The sequence below is a fragment of the Leucoraja erinacea genome, chromosome 25 (genome assembly GCF_028641065.1).
Source record: "Leucoraja erinacea ecotype New England chromosome 25, Leri_hhj_1, whole genome shotgun sequence".
In the NCBI taxonomy this organism is placed as follows: Eukaryota; Metazoa; Chordata; class Chondrichthyes; order Rajiformes; family Rajidae; genus Leucoraja; species Leucoraja erinaceus.
This window is the reverse complement of record NC_073401.1, coordinates 28373006-28399781: the sequence shown is the minus strand read 5'-3', so window position 1 is coordinate 28399781 and position 26776 is coordinate 28373006. Positions and strand designations below refer to the sequence as shown.

The 26776-nt window shown below is 50.3% G+C and overlaps 1 protein-coding gene across 1 annotated transcript in view; it reads right to left on the bottom strand.

Moving 5' to 3' along the window:
- LOC129709196 (unconventional myosin-XVIIIb-like) overlaps window positions 1-26776 on the bottom strand; it is a 157749-nt gene that overhangs the window by 111391 nt on the left and 19582 nt on the right. The window contains exons 2-9 of the mRNA XM_055655387.1: window positions 15113-15262; window positions 13067-13546; window positions 11466-11532; window positions 8041-8153; window positions 3480-3656; window positions 2833-3034; window positions 1747-1889; window positions 394-494 (exon numbers count right to left, since the gene is read on the bottom strand). Of these exons, the coding sequence (XP_055511362.1) occupies window positions 394-494; window positions 1747-1889; window positions 2833-3034; window positions 3480-3656; window positions 8041-8153; window positions 11466-11532; window positions 13067-13546; window positions 15113-15262 (1433 nt within the window). The remainder of the gene's footprint in view (window positions 1-393; window positions 495-1746; window positions 1890-2832; window positions 3035-3479; window positions 3657-8040; window positions 8154-11465; window positions 11533-13066; window positions 13547-15112; window positions 15263-26776) is intronic.

Here is a 26776-nt window from a genome sequence, read left to right as displayed (position 1 = left end):
ATATGAATCCAAAGGGTAACTTTGTCACACAAAGGGTGGTGGGTGTATGGAACGAGCTTCCGGAGGAGGTAGTTGAGGCTGGGGACTATCCCATCGTTTCAGAACCAGTTGGACAGTCTGAAGAAGGGTTTCGGCCCGAAACGTCGCCTATTTCCTTCGCTCCATAGATGCTGCTGCACCCGCTGAGTTTCTCCAGCATTTTTGTCTACCTTCGATCTTCCAGCATCTGCAGTTCCTTCTTGAACACAGGTACATGGATAGGACAGGTTTGGAGGGATATGGGCCAAACGTGGGCAGGTGGGACTAGTGCAGCCGGGACATGTTGGCCGGTGTGGGCAAGTTGGGCCGCAGTTCAACGCTGTATCACTCTATGACTCTATGTTTGCTTGCTACCTGAATGATGGGTCCAAGCCCGCCAACATCTGGTGAAAGACGTTAAACGTTCCCTCAACATCTGGCCGCTGAGACACGTGGATTCGTTCCAGCAACATGGTCTGAAATACAGGGGACAAAGATCAGATTCAGATTCAGATTCAATCAGATTCAGATTCAATTTTAATTGTCATTGTCAGTGTACAGTACAGAGACAACGAAATGTCTGATGTAGCATCAGATGTGCAGGAAGGAACTGCTGATGCTGGCATAAACCGAAGATAAGACACAGAGTGCTGGAGTAACTCAGCGGGTCAGGCAGCATCTCTGGAGAGAAGGAATGGGCGACGTTTCCGATCGAGACTGAAGAAGGGTCTCGACCCGAAACGTCACCCTTTCATTCTATCCTGCGATGCTGCCTGTCCCGCTGAGTTACTCCAGCGTTCTGTGTCTATCTAGAGAAACAAAAGATCAGTCAGGAAGAAAAGTAATCTTTTTTTTGTTTTTTGAGATACTTTAGAAACATAGATACATAGAAATAGGTAGTAGGCCCTTCGGCCCTTCACCGCACTGCCATTCCACGCCGACTATCCAATCCCCGCACACTAACTCCCCGTTCTTAATCTTAGAACCAAGGTCGGTCTCTGCCTAAAAAATATCCACTGACTGGCAGAGCCCCACAGATTCACCACTCTGTGGAAAATGTGAGCTCACCGTTCCACGCAGACTGCAATCCCCCCGCACACTAACACCCCGTTCTAATCAAGAACCTGTAGTCTCTTGAAAAAGATTTGCCCCAATTTCCACAAAGCCCACCCTCGGTAGTTGAGTTTGGTTTAGTTTAGTTTAGTTTAGTTTAGAGGTAGGCAATAGACAATAGACAATAGGTGCAGGAGAGGCCATTCGGCCCTTCGAGCCAGCACCGGCAATCAATGTGATCATGGCTGATCATCCCCAATCAGTACCCCGTTCCTGCCTACTCCCCGTATCCCCTGACTCCGCTATTCTTAGGAGCCCTATCTAGCTCTCTCTTGAAAGCATCCAGAGAACCTGCCTCCACCAGACAATTCCACAGACTCACCACTCTCTGTGAGAAAAAGTGTTTCCCCGTCTCCGTTCTAAATGGCCGACCCCTTATTCTTAAACTGTGTGGCCCCTGGTTCTGGACTCCCCCAGCATCAGGAACATGTTTCCTGCCTCTAGCGTGTCCAAGCCCTTAACAATCTTATATGTTTCAATGAGATATCCTCTCATCCTTCTAAACTCCAGAGTGTACAAGTCCATTCTCTCAGCATATGACAGTCCCGCCATCCCGGGAATTAACCTTGTAAACCTACGCTGCACTCCCTCAATGGCAATCATGGCCGTGCCTACCTGGAGATGGGCTGATGACACTCGACCCATCTGATCAAAGTCCAGGGATGCCACCATTGAGAATCGAGTGGTGTGGTTGTTCCGCGGAGCGGGGACCGTGCCAAACGCTCGGAGAACGGTGAACATCGCCTGGATTTTCTCCACTGCATTAAAATGGGGGAAAGGACCAGCGTTAATCCCTTGGCAATCAAAGTTCACATTTGTTTACATTATTGAGAAGAGCTTCTGCTTTGAAGCGTTTGCCTGTTCTTGCCATCAACCTACGACAAGCAGCCCCTTACATGCTGCAGATAGACACAGTCTGAAGAAGGGTCTCGACCCGAAACGCCACCCATTCCTTCTCCCCAGAGACGCTGCCTGTCCCGCTGAGCTACACAACGTTGCGTCCTCCTTCGGTGTAAACCAGCATCTGCAGTTCCTTCCCATGCAGCATTTTACAGAGAACAGGGTGGCACGGTGGCGCTGCTGTAGAGTTGCTGCCTTACAGCGCCAGAGGCCCCATTGACTCCATCTACACCTCACGCTGCCTCGGAAAGGCCAGCAGCATCATCAAGAATGAGTCGCACACCAGCCACTCCCTCTTCTCCTCTCTACCATCGGGCAAGAGGTACAGAAGTGTGAAAACGCACACACACCTCCAGATTCAGGGACAGTTTCTTCCCAGCTGTTATCAAGTAACTGAACCATCCTACCACAACCAGAGAGAGAGCAGTGCTGAACTACTATCTACCTCATTGGAGACCCTCGGACTATCTTTGATCGGATTTTACTGGATTTATCTTGCACTAAACGTTATTCCCTTGGGCCCACCGAGTCCGCATCGACCAGCGATCCCCGCACACTAACACTACCCTACATACACGAGGGACAATTTTACAATTATACCGAGCCAATTAACCTACAAACCGGCACGTCTTTGGAGTGCGGGAGGAAACCTGAGCACCCACGGAGAAAACCCATGCAGGTCACGGGGAGAACGTGCAAACTCCACACAGACAGCACCTGTAGTCGGGATGGAACCTGGGGCTGTGAGGCAGCGACTCTACCGCTGCGCCACCGTGCCGTGAGTGAGACTTCTCCTCTCACCTGTCACAGAGGGGCTGGCACTGCCCGCGGCCTCCACGATGTACTCCAGCGCACTCTGGCAGCTTGTGGTCTTGCCCGCCCCGCTCCACCCCAGGGGGATGATACTCTGGTCTCTCCGGTGCTCCAACATGTCCCAGTAGGCTTTCTGCGCCACCCCGAAAACGTGCGGCGGCAGTCCCTCCTTCCTCTTGCACCTAAACAGCTGGACACACAGTAGAAAGGGAGAGGTTGTGTAGCAAGGAACTGCAGATGCTGGTTTACACCGAAGATAGAAGCAAAACGCTGGAGTAGCATGGGGGCGGTCACGGTGGCGCAGCGGCAGAGTTGCTGCCTTACAGCGCTTGCAGCGCGGGAGTCCCGGGTTCAATACCGACCACGGGTTCCGTCTGTACGGAGTCTGTACGTTCTCCCCGTGTCATGCGTGGGATTTCTCCGCGATGTTTCCTCGTCTCCATTCTAAATGGCTTGCCCCTTATTTTTAAACTGTGGTTCTGGACTCCCCCAACATCGGGAACATGTTTCCTGCCTCTAGCGTGTCCAAGCCCTTAACAACCTTATATGTTTCAATGAGGTCCCCTCTTAAAAAATACGTTTTTTAAAAAATACAACAAAAAAAAAAGAAAATCTGAGCAGGAAGACGGACTTACCTTCCCGGAATAGTTGGCCACGGTGCCCGAGGGCTTGATGATGAGGAGACCAGGCCCGGCCTTGGTGTGGACCAGCTGCGAGCCGAAACGGTGCTGGAGAACATGAAGAACGCTGGACTCGTTCAGGTGGGTGAGCTGAGCAAGGTCCTCCGCGTAATTTAACCTGGACGGGTTCACCTGGGGTGGGGGGGGGGGGGTACAGACCACAACAGAGTTAGACAACCAACCTGTCTCTGCAACGCCACGGGTTCATAAGTCCACGAGGAAACCGAAGATCACGGGAAAAAAACCCACACACAGGACACGGTGGGGGAGAACGTGCAGACTCCACACAGACAGCAGCCGTGGTCAGGATCGAACTGGGGTCTCTGGGGCTGAGAGTCAGGGCTAAATCTACTGCAAGACATTGAGCTGAAGGAACCCTCGAGATTCTGAAGTATAAAATGCAGCCTTGGGGAGGATAGTAGTCCATTTCCCCGGTAGACAAAAATGCTGGAGAAACTCAGCGGGTGCAGCAGCATCTATGGAGCGAAGGAGATAGGCAACGTTTTGGGCTGAAACCCTTCTTCAGACTGCCTTTTTGTGTACCTTCGATTTTCCAACATCTGCAGTTCCTTCTTAAACAATCGATTTCCCCTATCCCTTTTAGCCTGTTGGATAGTAAGTTCATGGTACGTTTGTAAGTTCTAGGAATAGAATTTATCCATCACTCCGCCATTTAATTGTAGCTGATCTATCTTCCCCTCACAACCCCATTCTCCTGCCTTGGACCCATTACTCCTGACAACTATACTAATCAAGAATCTATCTCCGCCTTAAAAATATCCATTGACTTGGCCTCCACTTCCTTCTGTGGAAAAGAAATCCACTTCTCCGGAAGTCGAAATCTCCAGAACGTCTGAGGGTTGGGGGAGACATGATCGAGGTATATAAAATAATAGGAGGTAACGATAGCGTAGATAGTCAGAACCCTTTAGTTCAGTTTAGAGATACAGCGCGGAAACAGGCCCTTCGGCCCACCGAGTCCACGCCGACCAGCGATCCCCGTACACTCGAGCAGTCACGGTGGCGCAGCGGTAGAGTTGCTGCCTTACAACGAATGCAGCGCTGCAGACCCGGGTTCGATCCCGATTACGGGTGCAGAGAGAGAGCTGTCAATAGACAATAGACAATAGGTGCAGGAGTAGGCCATTTGGCCCTTCGAGCCAGCACCGCCATTCAATGTGATCATGGGTGTCTGTACGGAGTTTGTACGTTCTCCCCGTGACCTGCGTGGGTTTTCTCAGAGATCTTCGGTTTCCTCCCACAATCTAAAGACGTACAGGTTTGTAGGTTAATTGGCTTGGTAAATGTAAAAATTGTCCCTAGTGGGTGTAGGATAGTGTTAGTGTGCGGGGATCGCTGGTCGGCGCGGACCTGATGGGCCGAAGGGCCTGTTTCCACACTGTATCTCTCAACTAAACTAGCACTATCCTACACACAATTAACAATTTTACCGGAGCAAATTAACCTGCAAACTTGTACGTCTTTGGCATGTGGGTGGGAACCGGAGCACCCGGCGGAAACCCACGCGGGTTACAGGGAGAACGTGCAAACTCCGTACAGACAGCACCCGTAGTCAGGATCGAACCCGCGACTCTGGCGTTGTGAGGCTGTCCTTCGTGTGTGTGCAGTACAGTGCTGGAGTACGGGGTGATCGCTGGTCGGCGCGGACGTGGTGGGCCGAAGGGCCTGTCTCCGCGCTGTACTCCTAACGTCTAATGTCTTAGATGGGTCGGCATATCTTGGTCGGCATGGATGAGTTGGGCCGAAGGGCCTGTTTCCGTGCTGCACGACTCCGTGGCTCTGAACGACTGCAACAACACCCTGGTGCAGTGCGGACTGCTCCCACAAGATGGTGTTCAGATCTGCAGATCGAACTCGGCAGTGATTATCACGTCAAGGTCAGATGGCAGCAAATGCCGAGAGTATTAACCGTAGATTGCAAATCCATTAACTGAAGAGCATTGCTTCTATTTTGAACGCTGAAGCACATATTCCTATTCTCCATCCGTATTACCCAGTAACAACTGACAGAGGACTGTGTGAAATAGGATAGACAGTCTGATCAAATAATCTTTACAATACGCTCATGAATAAAAAATATGCGTCGGTAAATATAGATATTACTTCCTCGTGCGATCTTAAATTGCTTTCGGGGATAGATTTCAAAGTGGTAAGGAAGGTGTATTGTATTTGCATGGGTCAGAGCATTGAGTATAAGGGTCAGGAAGTCAGTCACGTCCCAACTTTAGAAGCCTTTGGTTAGGCTGCATTTGGAGTATTGCGGGCAGTTCTGGTTGCCCCCATTACGGGCAAGATGTGGAGGCTTTGGAGAGGGTGCAGAGGATGTTTACCAATAGACAATAGACAATAGGTGCAGGAGTAGGCCATTCAGGCCTTCGAGCCAGCACCGCCATTCAATGTGATCATGGCTGATCATCCCCAATCAGTACCCCGTTCCTGCCTTCTCCCCATATCCCCTGACTCCGCTATCTTCAAGAGCCCTATCTAGCTCTATCTTGAAAGTATCCAGAGAACCGGCCTCCACCGCCCTCTGAGGCAGAGAATTCTACACTCACAACTCTGTGTTTCGGGACGAAACGTTGCCTATTTCCTTCGCTCCATAGATGCTGCTGCACCCGCTGAGTTTCTCCAGCATTTTTGTGCACCATCACCAGAATGATGCCTGGATCTGGGGGCATTAGCGCCAGGGAGACTTTGGACAAACTTGTGTTCTCTCCCGTTATTCCCCTTCTGTGATTCCTCCGTCTATACCTCTCCTTCCCCCCTCCCCCAGCTCTCAGTCTGAATACTTCGCAGTCTTTATATAAAACTTTTTCTGTTTCTGTCAGATATTTATAGATATCTTCAAGTTGACTTCAACCTACTGGAAGAAGGGTCTCGTCCTGAAACGTCACCCGTTCCTTCTCTCCGGAGATGCTGCCTGTCCCGCTGAGCTACTCCAGCGTTTTGTGTCTTCGGTGGAAAGCCAGCATCTGCAGTTCCTCCTGACATATTTTACGACTAGTTCACTCTGGCCAATTAAGCAGCTATTTAAAGATTTGCCATCTGTGTGAAAATGTGTTGGACTGAAATGCCTTGGCATATAATGGCCTTGCGCCACAGATACAAGTCTTCTTTCAATACTCAGGAATCCTCCAATACTGCAGGAAAAACGTTCCCCGTGTTGGGGGAGTCCAGAACCAGGGGTCACACAGTTTAAGAATAAGGGGTAGGCCATTTAGCACTGAGATGAGGAAAAACGTTTTCACCCAGAGAGTTGTGAATCTGTGGAATTCTCTGCCGCAGAAGGCAATGGAGGGCCGATTCACTGGATGTTTTCAGGAGACAGTTTAAATACAGCTCTTAGGACTCAAGGAATCAAGGGGTATGGGGGGAAAGCAGGAACGAGGTACTGATTTTGGATGATCAACCATGATCATATTGAATGGCGGTGCTGGCTCCAAGGGCAGAATGGCCTACTCCCGCACCTATTTTCTATGTTTCTAATACTCTAGATTCCGCCGAGCCTGTGGGATAACATGGAGCAAGTGTACGGGTGATCGCTGGTTTTAATGGGCCGAAGGGCCTGTTTCCACGCTGTATCTCTAAAGAAACAATAGCAAAGGGTGGCACGGTGGTGCTACAGCAGAGTTGCTGCCTCACGGCTCCAGAGGCCCAGGTTCGATCCCGACTACGGGTGCTGTCTGTACGGAGTTTGTACCTTGGCCTGCGTGGGTTTTCTCCGAGATCTTCGGTTTCCTCCCGCACTCCAAAGACGTGCAGGTTTGTAGGTTAATTGGCTTGGTGTATATGCACAATTCAGATTCAGATTGTGCATCTGTTCATCTATCTGAATAGATGCACAATTGTGTGTGTAGGGCAGTGTTAGTGTGCGGGGATCGCTGGTCGGCGCGGACTCAGTGGGCCGAGTGGCCTGTTTCCGCGCTGTATCTCTAAACTTAACGCTGCGACAGCTGAATGGATATTACAGTCTGAAGAAAAGGTCTGGGCCCAGACGTCACCCATTCCTTGAGGAATGGTGAATGGGAAGAGCCGAGAGGGACTCATAGTGATGCAGCGTGGAAACAGGCCCTTCGGCCCAACTTGCCCACACCAAGGGTCCACATGTAAGAAGCTACACTAGGCCATTTCTGACTGCCTGCGCTTGGTCCATATCCCTCCAAATTTGTTCTATCGATTATTTGGCTCTTGAAGCATACAAGTGTTAATAGAGAGATATGTCCCAGCTATACAAATCCCACCTGCATGCGCTTGGTCCATATCCCTCCAAAGGGGGGGGGGGGGGGTGGGAATGAACAACAAGGGAACTGGTGCGGGCGGGGGAGGGTGGGGGGGGTATCTGTAACTTCATGAGTGTCCTTTATGGGCGCCTTGCCAAGCAAGGAATTTCACTGTAACTCTGTGATAAAGTATCCAATTCAATTCTCTCCAGAGTCTCTCCTGCCTGTCCCGCTGAGTTACTCCAGCATTTTGCACCTATCTACGGATCGCTTACTTTGTGTACGAGATCTTCGTCCGTGTCCACGAGTCGGTTGTCACTCTCGATACGGATCCGGACTTGTCCCTCTGGGAGCTCGGGTGTTCCCACGTCTGGTTTCAGCACCGTCGCTGGCAACAAAGGACAAACCAATTAAATTGAGGTGAGAATAAGGGGGCGGCACGGTGGAGTTGCCCGCCTCACAGCGCCAGTGACCCGGGTTCAATCCTGACCTCGGGTGCTGTCTGTACAGAGTTTGCACATTCTTCCCATGACATGCGTGTGTTTTCTCTGGATGAAACATAGATAGAAACGTAGAAAATAGGTGCAGGAGGAGGCCATTTGGCCCTTCGAGCAAGCACCGACATTCAATAAGATCATGGCTGATCGTTCGAAATCAGTACCCCGTTCCTGCTTTTTCCTCATATCCCTTGATTCCGTCAGCCCTATGAGCTAGATCTAACTTTCTCTTGAATACATCCAGTGAATTGGCCTCCACTGCCTTCTGTGGCAGAGAATTGCACAGATTCACAACTCTCTGGATGAAAATGTTTTTCTTCATCTCAGTCCTAAATGGCCCACCCCTTATTCTTAAACTGTGTGACCCCTGGTTCTGGACTCCCCCAACATCGGGGAACATTTTTCCTGCATCTAGCATGTCCAATCCCTTAAGAATTTTATATGTTTTTATAAGTCTGTGGAATTCGTTGCCTCAGAGGGTGGTGGAGGCAGGTTCTCTGGATACTTTCAAGAGAGAGCTAGATAGGGCTCTTGAAGATGGCGGAGTCAGGGGATATTGGGAGAAGGCAGGAACGGGGTACTGATTGTGGATGATCAGGCATGATCACATTGAATGGCGGTGCTGGCTCAAAGGGCCGAATGGCCTACTCCTGCACCTATTGTCTATTGTCTATTGTCTGTTAAGATCGCCCCACATCCTTCTAAATTCCAGTGAATATAAGCCTGGTCAATCCATTCTTTCCTCATGTGTCAATCCTGCCATCCTGGGAAATAACCTACACTGCACTCCCTCAATAGCAAGAATGTCCTTCCTCAAATTAGGAGACCAAACCTGCACACAATACTCCGAGTGCTCCGGTTTCCTCCCACTCTCCAAAGACATACAAAGACATCTCCTTACCTTGGAGGACTTACACAGTTCCCGCTGCACCAAAAAATCCCAGAATATCATAAAGGACATTTCCCACCCCGGACACTCCCTGTTTGAACTGTTGCCGTCAGGCAGACGGTACAGATCTACAAGGACAAGGACAAATAGACTACAAAACAGTTTTTAAAACTGCTATAAAAGCACTAAATGTAGCCGCCAAGGAACGCAGGGGCGATACCTAAGGGGACTGTGTACACTGTGGAATCGACAGTGATGGAGGGGGGTGTAAGTGTGTCCGTGGTTGATCTTTCATTGGTACCTTGCGCATTACTTTTGGTGAATGCTGCACTGACTGGCTGCATTTGTAATTGCGTTGCTGTTATGTTCTGACAATAAACTATTCTAACAGGTTTGGAAGCGAAAAGCGTGTGTGTAAATAGACATGGTCAGCGCAGACTTGGTGACCAGGGCTTGATGCGTTAAACTAAACCGAAAACTAAATGACATCAGCCTGTTCCTGCAACTGTGCTGGCAGCAGAATGGGTGACATGGACCTGGAGTCAGTAAACTGGGAGAGGCATGTTCTCCAGAGATGCAGCCCGACCCGCTCAGTTACTCCAGCATTCTGTGTCCTTTTTAACACGTTATGTTTCATTGTTCTTGTAATGTAATCTAGGGGCAGGAAACATGTTCCCGATGTTGGGGGATGTTTGAACGTCCTTCAATTCTGCGGCTATGATCTGTGGTCCTGGAGTCTCCCACTAGTGGAAACATCCTTTCATTCCGTTATGCCACAATGCTGACAACCATGTTTTGCACGGTGAGTATTTCCCTTTGGTCTACCTTTTATATCTTGTTTAGCTCGATTGCTTTCTTGCATAGTATTATCTGACTTGATTTGACAGCGTGTAAAACTGTTCCACAGCGCACCGTCACAATGATAAACCTAATCCTGCTCCTCTGACTTATGAACTTATGACAGTTCCGGAGACAAAGTCCAATGTCCGCAATGGGGTGGAAGTGAATCGGACAGTACCCGAACTTATGGAAGGACCGTTCAGAAGTCAGATAACAGTGGGAGAGTTTAGGACTAGAGGTCACAGCCTCAGAATTAAAGGAACGTTCGTTTAGGAAGGAGATGAGGAGAAATGTATTTAGTCAAAGGGTAGTGAATGTGGAATTCATTGCCACAGAAGGCTGTGGGGACCAAGTCAATGGATATTTTTAAGGGAGAAATAGATAGATTCTTGATTAGTGCGGGTGTCAGTGGTTATGGGGAGAAGGCAGATGAATGGGGTCAGGAGGGAGAGATGGATCAGCCATGATTGAATGGCGGAGTAGACTTGATGGGCCGAATGGAGAGGAGAGGAGAGGAGAGGAGAGGAGAGGAGAGGAGAGGAGAGGGGAGGAGAGGAGAGGAGAGGAGAGGGTGAGGGGAGGAGAGGGGAAGAGATGAGAGGAGAGGAGGGCAGAGAGGAGAGGAGAGGAGAGGAGAGAGGAGAGGAGGGGAGGGGAGGGGAGAGGAGAGCAGGGAAGAGGGGGGGGGGAGATGGGGAGGGGGAAGAGAGGAGAGGAGAGGAGAGGGTCGATCCAGTCAATGGCGACAGGGGAAGGCCCTGCAGAAGCTCTGTGCTCGCCTGGATTGGGAGACACCTCAATACATCGAGGGGACAGAATGGACTTTAGAAATGGTGCCAAAACATGGCTGTACCCGCATAAGTAAAAATGCAAAAGAAATTTCACTCTGCGCATGCCACAGAGAAAGTCCCATTGAACCAGTGAACTGATCTAAAGCCACAGCAACATAGTCACTTGCCGATCCCAAACCATTCGGAAATACGGCAATTGTTCAAACCCACTTGTGCGGGAAGGAACTGCAGATGCTGGTTTTCACCGAAGGTGGACGTAAAATGCTGGAGTAACCCAACGGGACAGGCAGCGTCTCTGGAGAGAAGGAACGGGCGACGTTTCGGGTCGAGACCCTTCTTCACTCTCGACCCGAAGCGTCACCCATTAGATAGAGCTCTAGGGGGCTAGTGGAATCAAGGGATATGGGGAGAAGGCAGGCACGGGTTATTGATTGGGGACGATCGGCCAATGATCGCAATGAATGGCGGTGCTGGCTCGAAGGGCCGAATGGCCTCCTCCTGCACCTATTTTCCATGTTTCTATGCCGCCTGTCCAGCAGAGCCACTCCAGCTTTTTGTGCCTGTCTGCAATCAAAGCCACTTGTCAGATGTAAAACCAGCTCCTGATGACTTTGAGAGCCTGCTGTGTGTTCTGTCAGCGCATCAGTGAATTAATAAGGTGATTAAGTGTGCATAGTAATTACCTGAAGTGAAGCCGTCCTTTTCAACATACCACACTCTGTCTGTCTCGTACCAAACATCATCTTGTACCTGGACAAAGAAAGGACAGATTTTGATTGATGTTCATCATTCATTTTTAGATTATTGTCACATGTCCCTACAGTTTAAAGCTTTTTGTTGCGTGCTAGCCAGTCAGCGGAAAGACAATGCACGATTACAATCGAGCCATTTACAGTGCCTATATACATGATAAGGGAATTACATTTAGTGCAAGGTAAAGCCAGCAAAGTCCGATCAAGGATAGTCCTATTCCAAAATTCTTAAGGGGTTGGACAGGCTATATGCAGGAAGATTGTTCCCGATGTTGGGGAAGTCCAGGACAAGGGGTCACAGTTTAAGGATAAGGGGGAAGTCTTTTAGGACCGAGATGAGAAAATCATTTTTCACACAGAGAGTGGTGAATCTCTGGAATTCTCTGCCACAGAAGGTAGTTGAGGCCACAGTTCATTGGCTATATTTAAGAGGGAGTAAGATGTGGCCCTTGTGGCTAAAGGGATCAGGGGGCATGGAGAGAAGGCAGGTACAGGATACTGAGTTGGATGATCAGCCATGATCATATTGAATGGCGATGCAGGCTCGAAGGGCCGAATGGCCTACTCCTGCACCTATTGTCTATGTTTCTATGTTTCTGTGTCACCAATGAGGTAGATGGTAGTTTAGCGCTGATCTCTGGTTGTGGTAGGATGGTTCAGTTGCCTGATAACAGCTGGGAAGAAACTGTCCCTGAATCTGGAGGTGTGTGCGTTAATACTTCTGTACCTTTTTCCCAATGGGAGAGGGGAGAGGAGGGAGTGGCCGGGGTGCGACTGGTCCTTGATGATGCTGCTGGCCTTGCCGAGGCAGCGTGAGGTGTAGATGGAGTCAATGGAAGGGAGGTTGGTTTGTGCGATGGCCTGGGCTGCGACTGGGACATCAAGTCTAGTAGACTAGGGGCATACATATTGAAGATGTGTGACCCAATGTTGATGATTTTACCCCTCTTGGTGGAGTTGTGGCGAAGAAAACTCGGACATCTTCAGTTTGGAAATTTGGACTGTGGATTAGAAGCAGCTTTAATGAAGAGCTCCCTGTGATAAATGAAACTGGTCCAAAGTTTAGACTTTAGAGTTTAGAGATACAGCGCGGTGACAGGCCCTTCGGCCCACCAAGCCTGTGCCGACCAGCAATCACCCCGTATACTAGCACTATCCTACACACTGGGGACGATTTTACAATTTTTTCTAAGTCAATTTACCTACAAACCCACAAGTCTTTCGAGTGTGAGAGGAAACCGGAGCACCCGGAGAAAACCGGAGCAGGTCACGGGGAGAATGAACATAATCGGTGCAGACAGCACCCGTAGTCAGGATCGAACCCTTGACTCTGGCGCTGTAAGGCAGCAACTCTACTATTGCGCCACCGTGCCACCCTAAACCATTGGATTGTTTAGACCTGGCTTTACTAATAGGGGGGTATATAGGGCTGGCTTTAGCTGAGTTGAGTTTAGGTGAATTAACCCCCCGGACTCAGGGGCCCTGTTTCCACGCTGTATCTCTAAACTAAACTGAATGTAAACAGGAGTCACCTTCTCCGATTCCACTTGTTCCTTGTCATGTTCCTCAACCTCCTGACCCGCCTCTCGGCCGCTGAGAATCTCCTGCCGTTCTCCTGCCCCCTTCTCATCCCCTGGAGGGTCAAGCGCCCGAGATTTCCCATCCTCCTTTGCCAGCTGTTCTTGCCCACTGCCGCTGGTCTCCACGGCGACGGGGCCTACAACGGTGGGCAGCGGATCCGCCCTGCGCTGGCGACTGTCCGCGTCCGTTAGCTCCCCCGACGCCTCCGATACCTTGAGGGGTTTCGGTTTCCTGAAGACCTTGGCCCGCCTGCATTCGGCCCTCGTCGTCTCCTCCGGCGTTGATGTTGACTGTGAATCTGGTCCGTCACCATGGAGCCCATTCACCAGTACCTGAGTCCGACCATCCATGCTGTCCACTAGAGGCTGGCTTTCATTCTGGGTCAAATGTGAAAAATGTTGAACCACACTATCATCCAGTTTACCGGGATTCTGAAATGGGAGAAGGATTAAGGTTAACAGTGGTTTCGTTTTTAATTTGCAGAAACAGGCCCTTCGGCCCAACGAGTCCGTGCCGTCCACTGATCCCCGCACATTAACACTATCCTGCGCACACGGTTTTTATATTTACACCAAGCCAATTAACCTACAAACCTGCACGTCTTTGTAGTGTGGGAGGAAACCGAAGATCTTGGAGAAAACCCACGCAGGTCACGGGGAGAACTTACAAACTCCGTACAGACAGCGCCCGTAGTCAGGATTGGCCTCCAATGCCTTCAATGGCAGAGAATTTCACAGATTCACAATTCTCTTGGAGAAAATGCTTTTCCTCATCTCAGTCCTAAATGGCCGACCCCTTATTCTTAAACTGTGACCCCTGGTTCTGGACTCCCCCAAACATCGGGAACATTTTTCCTGCATCTAGCCTGTCCAATCCCTTAAGAATTGTGTATGTTTCTGTAAGATCCCCCTCTCTCATCCTTCTAAATTCCAGTGAGTACAAGGCCAGTTGACCCATTCATTTCCGTAGCTGCTCCTCTTTGTTCTGTTTGTAGCCTTGAGTACAATTTAGATTCTTATGGACGGCCCAAAGGATTTGCTTCAAGGATAGTCCGAGGGTCACCAATGAGGTAGACAGTAGTTCACGACTGCTCTCTGGTTGAGGTAGGATGGTTCAGTTGCCTGATAACAGCCGGGAAGAAACTGTCCCTGAATCTGGAGGCAAATAGAAACGTAAAACATAGAAAAACAGGTGCAGGAGTAGGCCATTCGGCCCTTCAAGCCAGCACCGCCATTCAATATGATCATGGCTGATCATCTATCAGCACTCCGTTCCTGCCTTCTCCCCATATCCCTTGATTCCTTAAAACCCTAAGAGCTAAATCTAACTCTCTCTTGAAATCTTAAACCCCTGTCCCACGGTACGAGTTCATTCCAAGAGCTCTCCCGAGTTTGCCCTGATTTGAACTCGGAGATTTACGGTATTAATAATAATAATAATAATAATAATAATAATAATAATAATAATTTTATTTATATAGCACTTTAAAAACAAACATAGCTGCAACAAAGTGCTGTACATCACTAATCATTGACAAAAAAGTTAATACACACCAAAAATAACAATCAAAAGAAATAGTAGGAAAAGACATGTAAAATAAAGGAACATCAAAAACACCACAAACAGAAGCAAAGCCTCAGGCATGGTCAAAAGCCAGGGAGTACAAATGTGTTTTAACATTTTAATGGCCGCTCGTCGGTACTCGGGGCTCTCGTGGACATTTTTCATCTTGTTGAAAAATCTTCACGAGTCTTCCCGTGCTTACCTGCCGTTAGCGAGTCTTCCCGAGTACCTGACGTTAGCGCTAAGAGACGTCCCCGAGCTCTGACGTACCCGCTACATTCATTCTCCGTGCTTACCACGAGTTTGATTTTTTTTAAACTCGTGAGATCTCTTGGAATGAACTTGCACCGTGGGACAGGGCTATCATCAATCTTACGTTGAGCGGCATCAAGCACCTTATGGTGCATGTGACAAGTAACTTGGAACCTGCTCACCTGCTGGTCGCCTCTCCTCTCCTTCTCCTGCAGACGGCTCTCTTTCGCCTCCTCCTCGGTCTGGCGGACCAGCCGCTTGATGAACCCTGCGGCGGTGGCGACGGGGGAGGTGGGGGAGACGGGGGGCGTGGGCTGATCCACCTGCTTGATCTACAGTCGCACATGGAGTGGGCCAAGAGACACGTTAGAAGGGCAGTCGCCGCTCGCACGGGCATTCCTTGCGGCCTATCGCCATGCACTGGGTATACAGCAGTGAAAACACACACAGACCCAGCAAGAAGCCACATGCCGTTTGGTCCCATTTATTTAGTTCGTTATTTGCCTGCCTGTGTGTGTTGTGTGTGTGTGTGTGTGTGTGTGTGTGTGTGTGTGTGTGTGTGTGTGTGTGTGTGTGTGTGTGTGTGTGTGTGTGTGTGTGTGTGTGTGTGTGTGTGTGTGGTGTGTGTGTGTGTGTGTGTGTGTGTGTGTGTGTGTGTGTGTGTGTGTGTGCGTGTGTGTGTGGTGTGTGGGTGTGGGTGTGCTGTGTGTGGTGTGTGTGTGTGTGTGTGGTGTGTGGTGTGTGTGTGTGTGGGTGTGTGTGTGTTGGGTGTGTGTGTGTGTGTGTGTGTGTGTGTGTGTGTGTGTGTGTGTGTGTGTGTGTGTGTGTGTGTGTGTGTGTGTGTATTGGCCCATATATATATATATATATATGCACACACATACATAGGATCTCAGGTCCACACATGAGAGCGATGCCATCTGGAGCTGTCGATGCTCCTGGTAGGGCCACCCATGGCGGTAAGGTCGAGGGGGAGGTCCCTGACAAAGAGCCAATCCAACCAAGACCTCAACGGTGGAACAGGCGGGGGACGATGGCTGACCTTAGTGGAGCTAACGTCACAACGGCTGGGAAGGCGGATGAAGGCTGCAGCAGAAAAGGGTCTCCGGTCGTCTTGGACTCCACGCCATTGGATCCCGACCCAGATCTGTCAAGGACCGTGGGGTGGCTGTCTGTGCACCAGTCTCCCCACGTTAAACAAAGCCATGCACAGGCGTCCTCCAAACCTGGAGACACCCATGGTCAGCCATGACCAAAGGGGGCCCAAGAATATATACACACACACACACACACCTATATATCTCTATACATATATATATATATTTTGCTTTTTATTCTGAGTTTTACAGTGTACTATGTTTACATATTCTGTTGTGCTGCTGTAAGTAAGAATTTCATTGCTCCATATTGGTGCGTGTGACAATGAACCACTCTTGCCTACCCATCTCTTCCCATTATTCCCGTTGGCACATTCCCAATTATATCTCTCCCGACGGACACTCCAACTTTACTTTTGGGTAGTTTAGGGATAGAAGGCGTTTGAAGCGGGCCCTTCACCCCACGCACTAACTCGAGTGTACGGGGCGATCGCTGGTCGGCGGGGAGTCGATGGGCCGAAGGGCCAGTTGCCACGCGGTATCTCTAAACTACACTAAGCTGAGCTCAGGTCTGCTGGAACTCCGACCGTTCTAACTCCTCCCTTCCTTCACGCCCAAGAGCAAACCAATGCGCTCAGTTTGGCCGTAATGTAGGATGTTACGACCATCACACGGCCTTGCGAGTGATTCCCCCGCCAAATCCCAGCCAACACCGCACTCATGATTAGCGTCTGGCACAATGGCCCCTCATGTGACCAGAAACACCAGTCGTGTCCAAAGAACAGGCGTCCTGGTTGATTTCATTTCTCTATCTACTGACTTCTCTAACTTCAAGTAGCCTTTGCACCCCCTCTCTCTCCGCCCCTCCCCCCGTCCTAGTCGTTGTATTAGTTTCGCTGTCATCCTGGTGAGTTTCATTGTCTGCAACCCGTTTTCACCTCGCCCGCAGCCGTTCCCTTTATCACTGTTACTTTTTTGCATTTCTTTGATTCATTTTGTTCTGTATCTTTCGCTAACTCCGGCATTTTGAATGCTGATGGCCTGCGTTTTGTGCGATCGCGCTGCACAAAGACACTTCATCAATCGACTAATTTTCCAATCAAACATGCATGGGATACAGCAGCAGGAAACATGTCAATACTCTTACATAACGTTTGCTTCACTATTGGTGTTAGCAGGCAGAGAGAGAGTCCAGCACACTGTTTAATTGTGTTATTGTAGCACTCATACAGTGGGTTTTACAGCCTGGGGTTATTTTAAAGCGGCCAAAGATGGTACTGCCATGCCCAAGAGTTTTACGTCAAAGAAACCCTAAAAATTAAGGATGGCACAGTGGTAGAGTTTACTTTAGTTTAGATGTACAGCGAGGAAACAGGCCCTTCAGCCCATCGAGTCCACGCCGTCCAGCGATCCCCGCACACCTATGCTATCCCGCACAAAGCCAATTAACCTACAAGCCTGTGGGCCGATGACCAGATGTGGGTCAATGACCAGATGTGCACCTTGGTCGGACGGAAGGAAAAACAGCTAGAAGCTTACAGTGAGAAGCTGTAATCACAGTATGGTACGGCAACTGCTCTGTCTCCGACCGGAAGGCACTGCAGAGGGTGGTGAAAATTGCCCAACGCATCACCGGTTCCTCGCTCCCCTCCATTGAGTCTGTCCAAAGCAAGCATTGTCTGCGGAGGGCGATCAGCATCGCCAAGGACTGCTCTCACCCCAACCATGGACTGTTTACCCTCCTACCATCCGGGAGGCGCTACAGGTCTCTCCGTTGCCGGACCAGCAGGTCGAGGAACAGCTTCTTCCCTGCGGCTGTTACACTACTCAACAACGTACCTCGGTGACTGCCAATCACCCCCCTCCGGACACTCCTCCCACAGGAAAAACACTATGACTGTATACATGTAAATAGATTTATTTATTGAAATCATATTCTATGTCGCTCTTCCAGGGAGATGCTAACTGCATTTCGCTGTCTCTGTACTGTACACTGACAATGACAATTAAAGTTGAATCTGAATCTGAATCTGATCTAATGTTTGGGCCAGGATATATATATTTATACCAAGCCAATTAACCTGCAAACTTTTACTTCTTTGTAGTGTGGGAGGAAACCGGAACACCCGGAGAAAAACCCACGCGGGAAACGGGGAAGAACGTACAGACTCCGTAAGGACAGCACCCGTAGTCAGGATGGAACCGTGGTCTCTGGTGCTGTGAGGCAGCAACTCTTGGCAGTTGGAAATGAAAAGATCTCAAGAAGGTAGAGGGCCATCCGGGGGATTTTCGTTTCGTTTCGTTTCGACCCGAAACATCACCCATCCCTTCTCTCCAGAGATGCTGCCCGTCCCGTTGAGTGACTCCAGCGTTTTGTTCCTAGCTAATAATGTTGTGTAGGCAGTGGGCTTTGGGATGCGCTGGTTGATGGGAGAAGGAACATAAAGCACATTGGACTTTGGCCTTGGTGGTCAGTGGCGCAGCCGTGGAGTTGTTGCCTCACAGCGGCAGAGACCCGAGTTCGATCCTGACTACGGGTGCGAAGTTTGCACGTTTCCTCCCACACTACATAGATAGGTGGCCACCCCCACACTACATAGACAGGTGGAGGTTTGTAGATTAACTGGCCTCGCCACTAGTGTGTGTAGGATAGTGCTAGTGTACGGGCTGGTCTCCGTGAGCTGAAGGACCTGTTTCTGCGCTGCATCTCGGCAGTTTGAAGGAAGGGATTACCGCTGAGGTTGCGTGGCATTTGGAGAGGGCTTCCTTCGAAGTACTCCATACAGTTTTAAACTCCGAACTAATGAAATTAATATTTGCCTTGGACTCTAGGATTCATTAAATTGTTCTCAGGGATTGTCCCAAGAGGAGACTTTGACTGACAATGAGAGGTGATCTCATTCAGAACGGGATTAACCGGATGGATGCCGAGAGACTAGGGAATTTGGAGAAAGGGAATTGGGCCTTTAAGGTTCAGGTGAAGTTCATACATTCATAAGTTATAGGAGCAGAATTAGGCCATTTGGCCCATCGAGTCTATACTTTGTGTTGAATCTGTGGATTTCATTGCCTCAGAAGGCTGTGGAACTCTATGGATATTTTTTTTGAGGCCGAGATTGATAGATTCTAGATTAGTATGGGTGTCAGGGGTTACAGGGAGAAGGCAGGAGAATGGGGTTAGGCAGGAGAGATAGATCGGCCATGATTGAATGGCGGAGTTGACTTGATGGGCCGAATGGCCTAATTCGCCTCCTATAACATGAAGTTATGATCTTTCTATTCTCAAATATATTTTATGTTTTATGTTTTTTTTATGTTTCAAAATATTGATTTGAGAGGGGAAAAAAAAATCGCAGCCCACAGAGCAGAAATGGAATAAAGGGAATATAAAATTAAACGAACTATCTGGCACGTTGACACAGCGGGTAGAGTTGCTGCCTCACAGCACCAGAGACCAAGGCTCCATCCTGACTACAGGTGCTGTCTGTACGGAGACTGGACAAGGGGTCACAGGACAAGGGGTCACAGCTTAAGGATAAGGGGGTAAATCCTTTAAAACCGAGATGAGAAGAACTTTTTTCACACAGAGAGTGGTGAATCTCTGGAACTCTCTGCCACAGAGGGTAGTCGAGGCCACAGTTCATTGGCTATATTTAAGAGGGAGTTAGATGTGGCCCTTGTGGCTAAAGGGATCAGAGGGTATGGAGAGAAGGCAGGTACAGGATACTGAGTTGGATGATCAGCCATGATCATATTGAATGGCGGTGCAGGCTCGAAGGGCCGAATGGCCTCTACTCCTGCACCTATTTTCTATGTTTCGATGTTTCTATGTTCTCCCTGTTTCCCATCTTGTTTTCTCCGGGTGTTCCAGTTTCCTCCAAAGACGTACAGGTTAGGGTTAATTGGCTTTGTATAAATGTAAATTGTCCCCAGTGTGTGTAGGATAGTGTTAGTGTGCGGGGATCGCTGGTCGGTGCAGACTCGGTGGGTTGAAGGGCCTGTTTCCGCCCTCTATCTCTCAACTAAACTAAAAGAAAAAGAAAATATATTTAAGAAAGGACGGCAGATGCTGGAAAAATCGAACGTAGACAAAAAAAGCTGGAGAAACTCAGCGCAGCTGGTAGAGATGCTGCCTCACAGCCCCAGGTTCGATCCTGACCTCGGGTGCTGTCCGTGCGTGGAATTAGCCCGCTCTCCCCTGCGCGGTTGATATTTCTCCGTTTTATTCCTCCCACGTCCCAAAGACGGGTTTGCGGGTTTGTGCGTTGACTGTCCCTGGTATTCAGGGAGTGGGCGCAAACGTGGGATAGCATAGCATTACTGTGAACAGGGTGAACGATGGTCAGCCTGGACTCGGTGGGCCGAAGGGCCTGTTTCCATGCTGGATGTCTAAACTAGAAACTCCATGCCGGATCTCTAAACTGGCCGACACGGTGGCCCAGCGGTAGAGTTGCTGCCTTTCAGCGCTTGCAGCCAGCCCCGGGGACCCGGGTTCGATCCCGACTACGGATCTTCCCCGTGACCTGGGTGGGCTTTCTCCGGGAGCTCCGGGTTTCCTCCCACACCCCAAAGAACTAGTGTACGGGGTGATGGCTGGTCGACAGGTTTGTAGTTTGATTGGCTTGGGGTAAGTGCAATGTTGTCCCTAGCATGTGTAGGATAGTACTAGTTAGCGTACAGGGATCGCTAGTTAGCGTACAGGTGGGGACTCGTTGGGCCGAAGGGCCTGTTTCCGCGCTGTCGAACTAAAAGTAAAAAATATACCCATTCTTGCAAAAGCAAAGCTCAAGTAATGGTTGGGGAAATTTTGATGACACAATATGGAGAATGGAAGGGAATGAAGAAATGAATGTTTGAATGAATGAGTGAAGACATAAAACTGGACGATAGGTGAAATGAATTAAAATTATGCTTCACCAGAAATGTGTCATTATGCCAGAATAATACCTTGAATCATCTTGAGTATACAGGATTACCCCTTGGTTCGTTAGTGCTTCCTGGTGCGTATAAATCTATTCTGTATTTCCACACAGAATTACAACTGTAGCTAACTGTGCGATGGATATTTCTCCCATGTGGCCATTATTTATTGAGCTGCTTGCTTTCAAGAACTGGTTTCAAGAAACAGCAGGTAAAGACAAAGGAACTTCATGGAGACACAAGGAACGAGGAACGTTTGGGTGGCGCAGCGGTAGAGCTGCTGCCTCACAGCGCCAGAGACCCGGGTTCGATCCTGACCACGGGCGCTGTCTGTACGGAGTTTGCACGTTCTCCCCGTGACCCGCGTGGGTTTTCTCCGGGATCTCCGGTTTCCTCCCACACTCCGAAGACGTGCAGGTTTGTGGGTTAACTGGCTTGGTGTGACTGTGGATGGTCCCTGGTGCGTGTAGGACGGTGCGGTGCGCAGGGATCGTTGGTCGGCACGGACTCGGCGGGACCGAAGGGCCTGTTCCCGCACTGTATCTCCGAACTAAACTGTAGATGCTGGAAAATTGAGTAACCCAAACAAAGTGCTGGAATAACTCAGCAGGTCAGGCAGCGTCTGTGGAGGGAATGGACAGGCAATGTTTTCGGTCGGGACTGATTGTAATGGGGGTGGGACAAAGTCTGGCGAATGATAGGTAGATACAGGGGTTTGATCAACAGATGGGTGGACAAAGGGTGACAAAGTGACAGAGCGGTGGTGACGATAATGGCTCCAACACAATACTCAGCAAAGGCTGGATGTAAATCCCCGGAGACTGGAGCCTCTCGCAGACAGGCGTACACTCGCTCATGAAAGCAAGCAGCTTAATGTCACACCGCCAACTTCACTGGTTTAGTCGTTGCCATGGTGACACAACCAACTATGCAGCAAGGATAAATGTACGTGTCCTGACAGGGGGTGGAGAGGGGGGAGAGAGAGGGGGGGGAGAGAGAGAGGTTGGTAGTGAGGGAGAGGGCGGTGGAGAGGGGGGAGAGAGAGGGGGGGGAGGGGGGAGGGGGGGAGAGAGAGGGGAGAGAGAGAGGAGGAGTGGGGGAGAGAAAGGAGGAGAGTCTAGGCGTATGGTAGAGGGGAGAGTGGGGAGAGGGGGAGAAGGAGGAGGGGGAGGGGGGGGGAGAGGGGAGAAGGGAGAGGGGGGAAGATGGGGGGGGGGGAGGAGAGGGAGATGGAGAATGTGTGTGTGTGTGTGTGTGTGTGTGTGTGTGTGTGTGTGTGTGTGTGTGTGTGTGTGTGTGTGTGTGTGTGTGTGTGTGTGTGTGTGTGTGTGTGTGTGTGTGTGTGTGTGTTGTGTGTGTGTGTGTGTGTGTGTGTGTGTGTGTGTGTGTGTGTGTGTGTGTGTGTGTGTGTGTGTGTGTGTGTGTGTGTGTGTGTGTGTGTGTGGTGTGTGTGTGTGTGTGTGTGTGTGTGTGTGTGGGTGTGATTGTGTGTGTGTGTGTGTGTGTGTGTGTGTGTGTATGTCAACTAGTGAGAGAGTCTGGGACCAGAGGGCACAGCCACAAAATAAAATGCCGTTTCTTTAGGAAGGAGATGAGGAGGAACATTTTTATTCAGAGGGAGTTGAATCTGGAATTCATTGCCACAAACATCTGTGGAGGCCAGGTCAATGGATATTTTTTAAACAGAGATTGAACGATTCTTGATTAGTACGGGCGTCAAAGGTTATGGGGAGAAGGCAGGAGAATGGGGTTGAGAGGAAAAAATAGATCAGCCATGATTGAATGGCGGTGTAGACTCGATGGGCCGAATGGCCTAATTTTGCTCCTCTGTCTAATGGTCTTATCTTCATAATCTCCAGAACACATCTTTGTAGGAGGCAGAATAGCAGTGGAGAGATACATGGAACTGCCCATGTTGGATCCAGGCGTATGCAGAGCATTTGGACAGCGTATTGGCAGCGAGAACCATCTTGGGTAGCAACCTATGGGATGACTGAGCAAATCACTATGAGTAACTCAGCAGGCCGGACAGCATCGCCAGTGATGCTGGCACAGTGGTAGAGCTACTGCCTCACAGCGCCAGAGACCCGGGTTCGATCCCGACTACGGGCGCTGCTTGTACGGAGTTTGTACGTTCTCCCCGTGACCTGCGTGGGTTTTCTCCGTGATCTTCCGTTTCCTCCCACACTCCAAAGACGTGCAGGTTCATAGGTTAATGGGCTTGGTTGGTGACAATGTAAAATTATCCCTAGTATGTGTGTGTGTGTAGGGCAGTGTTAATGTGCGGGAATCGCTGGTCGGTGCGGACGTGGTGGGCCGAAGGGCCTGTTTCTGAGCCGCATCTGTAAACTAAACATGGGGCAGGTGACGTTTCAGTCTTGTAAACCACCGCCTGCGGTTCCTTGTACCTCACTTTAAATAAGCTTCCCTAAGTGAGATCACAATAGACAATAGGTGCAGGAGTAGGCCATTCAGCCCTTCGAGCCAGCACCGCCATTCGACGTGAACATGGCTGATCATCCCCAATCAGTACCCCGTTCCTGCCTTCTCCCCATAATCACAAATTGTCACCGCAGATGCATGAAGAGATGGATTTTGATAGAATTCCCAATGTTGGTTGTTTAGTTTAGTTTAGTTTAGTGATACAGCGTGGAAACAGGCCCCACCGAGTCCACGCCGACCAGCGATTAGCCTGCTCTATTCTCCACACACTGGGGGGCAATTTGCAGAAACCAGTTAACCCAAAAACCTGCAGGTCTTTGTGGAGTGCGGGTGGGGAATCTGGAGCACCCGGAGAAAACGCGCGCAGGTCGGGCTCCGTGGTCAGGGACGAGCCCGGGACTCAGGCAGCAACTCTACCGCTGCGCCACCACGCCGCCCTTGGGAAATTGGTATGTTTCTGACAGTGTCTGAATTTCGGGATGCCTGGGGTCAAACCCAGCGAGATCTATCTGGCGCCTTGTTAGGGGGCAAAACTCCTGCACACTTCCAAAAGCCAAGGCAATACGCCTTCTGTGCCACATGCATGCAGGACGTGAACCTGTGACCCAGGTTGGGGTAACTTTCCTTCTCTTCCCACAGTGCGAGCCGTGAAGAAACAGCCATGCTCCTACAGTCTAACGGAGGTGCGTTACTGGCTCAGATCCCACGCTGGGCGACGTGAAGAAAATGGAGGCATCAAAACTACATGGCGGGTGACAAGATGGCACAGAATTTTCACAATGACATAAAGGCAGTGAAAACAGTGGAGAGAAAAACATAGATTAGAACAAAAACGTACGTGGGGGGAAAATGTCACAGGTAAAAACAAATGTCATTTTCACTCACGGAGATGTCGATGAGGATGAGATGGGATGAATACAGAGAGGAAATAACACCAGCAACTCTTCCTGGACCACCCAGGATCGCCAACATTCCCCACTCCCAAATAAGGGACAAAAGGTCAAAATAAGGGGCAAATTCCCAACGGCAATTCGTTGACCGACTCGGCCGTGGCTGGGTGAATGATGAGTCGGCCCGGGTGCTGGACTGCACACACAGCCCAGCCGGCGGGCTAGCAGAGGAGCTTTGGCCCCGGGCCAAAGTCCGGCGCCCCGTCCAACTCATGAACCGATGACTGGTGGTGTTGGTGTGTCGGCGGTAAGCGAAAGTCCGAAGTTCGGACAGCAGGCAGGGCTGCTGACCGACCGACGGGGCCACTGGTGAGGCACTGCTGCTGCACTCCACGGGCTGCACTACGTCGGGACGGGTGAGACGGGGCTGGACGCGGCGCTCCGATCCGACAGCAGCAGTCAAATACGGGACAAGGGCGGTCCCGTACAGGACAAACCAATTTAGCCCAATATACGGGATGCCCCGGCTAATACAGGACAGTTGCCAACTCTATGGACCACCCATATTGAAGCAATGACCAAGAAAGCACACCAACGCCTCTACTTCCTTGGAAGGCTTAGGAAGTTCGGCAAGTCCCCAACAACTCTCACCAACTTCTACAGATGCAATACAATACAATTTATTTATTTGTCACTTGAACCTCATAGAGGCTCAAGTGAAATGTTGTTTCTGCAGTCATACAGACAAACATGCGCCATAGAAAGGATTTAATCGGGATGCATCACAGCACGGTTTGGGAACGGCCCCGTCCAAGTCCGCACAAAATCGCAGCGAATTGTGGACGCAGCCCAGACCCATCGCACAAACCAACCTCCCTTCCACTGACTCCATCTACACCTCGCGCTGCCTCGGCAAGGCCAGCAGCATCATCAAGGACCAGTCTCACCCCGGCCACTCCCTCTTCTCCCCTCTCCCATCGGGCAAAAGGTACAGAAGTGTGTAAACGCACACACCTCCAGATTCAGGTACAGTTTCTTCCCAGCTGTTATCAGGCAACAGAACCATCCTACTACAAACAGAGAGCAGTCCTGAACTACTATCTACCTCATTGGTGACCCTCGGACTATCTTTGCTTGGACGTTACTTTGCACTAAATGTTATTCCCTTATCATGTATCTGTACACTGTGAACGGCTCGATTGTAATCAAGTGTTGGCTTTCCGCTGAACTACTATCGGCCTATTTGGTGACCCTCGGACCATCTTGGATCAGACTTTACTGGCTTTATCTAGCACGAAACGTCATTTAGGATATTTATCCTGTATCTGTACACTGTGAACGGCTCGATTCTAATCACGTATTGTCTTTCCGCTGACTGGATAGCACGCAACACAAGCTTTTCACCGTACCTCGGTACACGTGACAATAAACTAAACTAAACTAAACTGGACAGTCTGTGTCTCTGACACTTACTGCCTTAATTAAACTTATTCATTATGGGTAATGACCAGAAAGGCCAAGTGTCAGTCCAATTCGACAGAGCTGAGGGTGAGACAGTGCACGTCAGTTCTGATTAAACTCCTTGGATGTTTACAATATATGTAGAACCTAGATGGGTCTGTGGGTGCCGGAGGAACACCGCGGAGAGAATGAAGGAGGAACAGGTGTGGGGGGACTGCCATGGGGGGGGGGGGGGGGGGGGGGGGAGATGATGGGGGGGGGGGGGGAGATGGGGGGGGGGGGGGGAGAGATGGGTGGGGGGGGGAGGGGGGAGGGAGGGGAGAGAGATGGGGAGGGGGGGGGGAGGGGGGGGGGGGGGGGGGGGGGGGGGGAGGGGGGGGGGGAGGGGGGGGGGGGGGGGGGGGGGGGGGGGGGGGGGAAAGGGGGGGGGGGGCGGGGGGGGGGGGGAGAGATGGGGGAGGGGGGCAGTGGGGGGGGGGGTTCCTGCCTTCTCCCCATATCCCCTGAATCCGCTATCTTTAAGAGCCCTATCTAGCTAGCTCTTGAACGTATCCAGAGAACCGGCCTCCACTGCCCTCTGAGGCAGAGAATTCCACAGACTCACAAATCTCTGTGTGAAAGAGTATTTCCTCGTCTCCGTTCTAATCAGACCGGATCCATCACACAAACCATTAAAGGCTTTTCCAAAGGGCTGTTTGTTCCCCCATGTTAACAGGACTGGGAGGATGTCGGACTCTCATCCCTTTCAATTTGCACTCACCAAGACATGGTCGATTATCTCAGATCGTGAAAGGTTGTTGCCACAGGCTAGTGTTTCATTACAAAATCTGCCTTCTGCGAAACGCGCAAAGTCTCAACCAGTTAGATCATCGAGGCAGGAGGCAAGTTCAAAACCCTTGGCAAAATCTTAAAATAAGTCTGAAGAAGGGTCTCGACCCAGAAAGGTCACCCATTGCTTGTCCCCAGAGATGCTGCCTGCCCCGCTGAGTTACTCCAGCTTTTTGCATCTGTCTCCATATTTAAACCAGCATCTGCG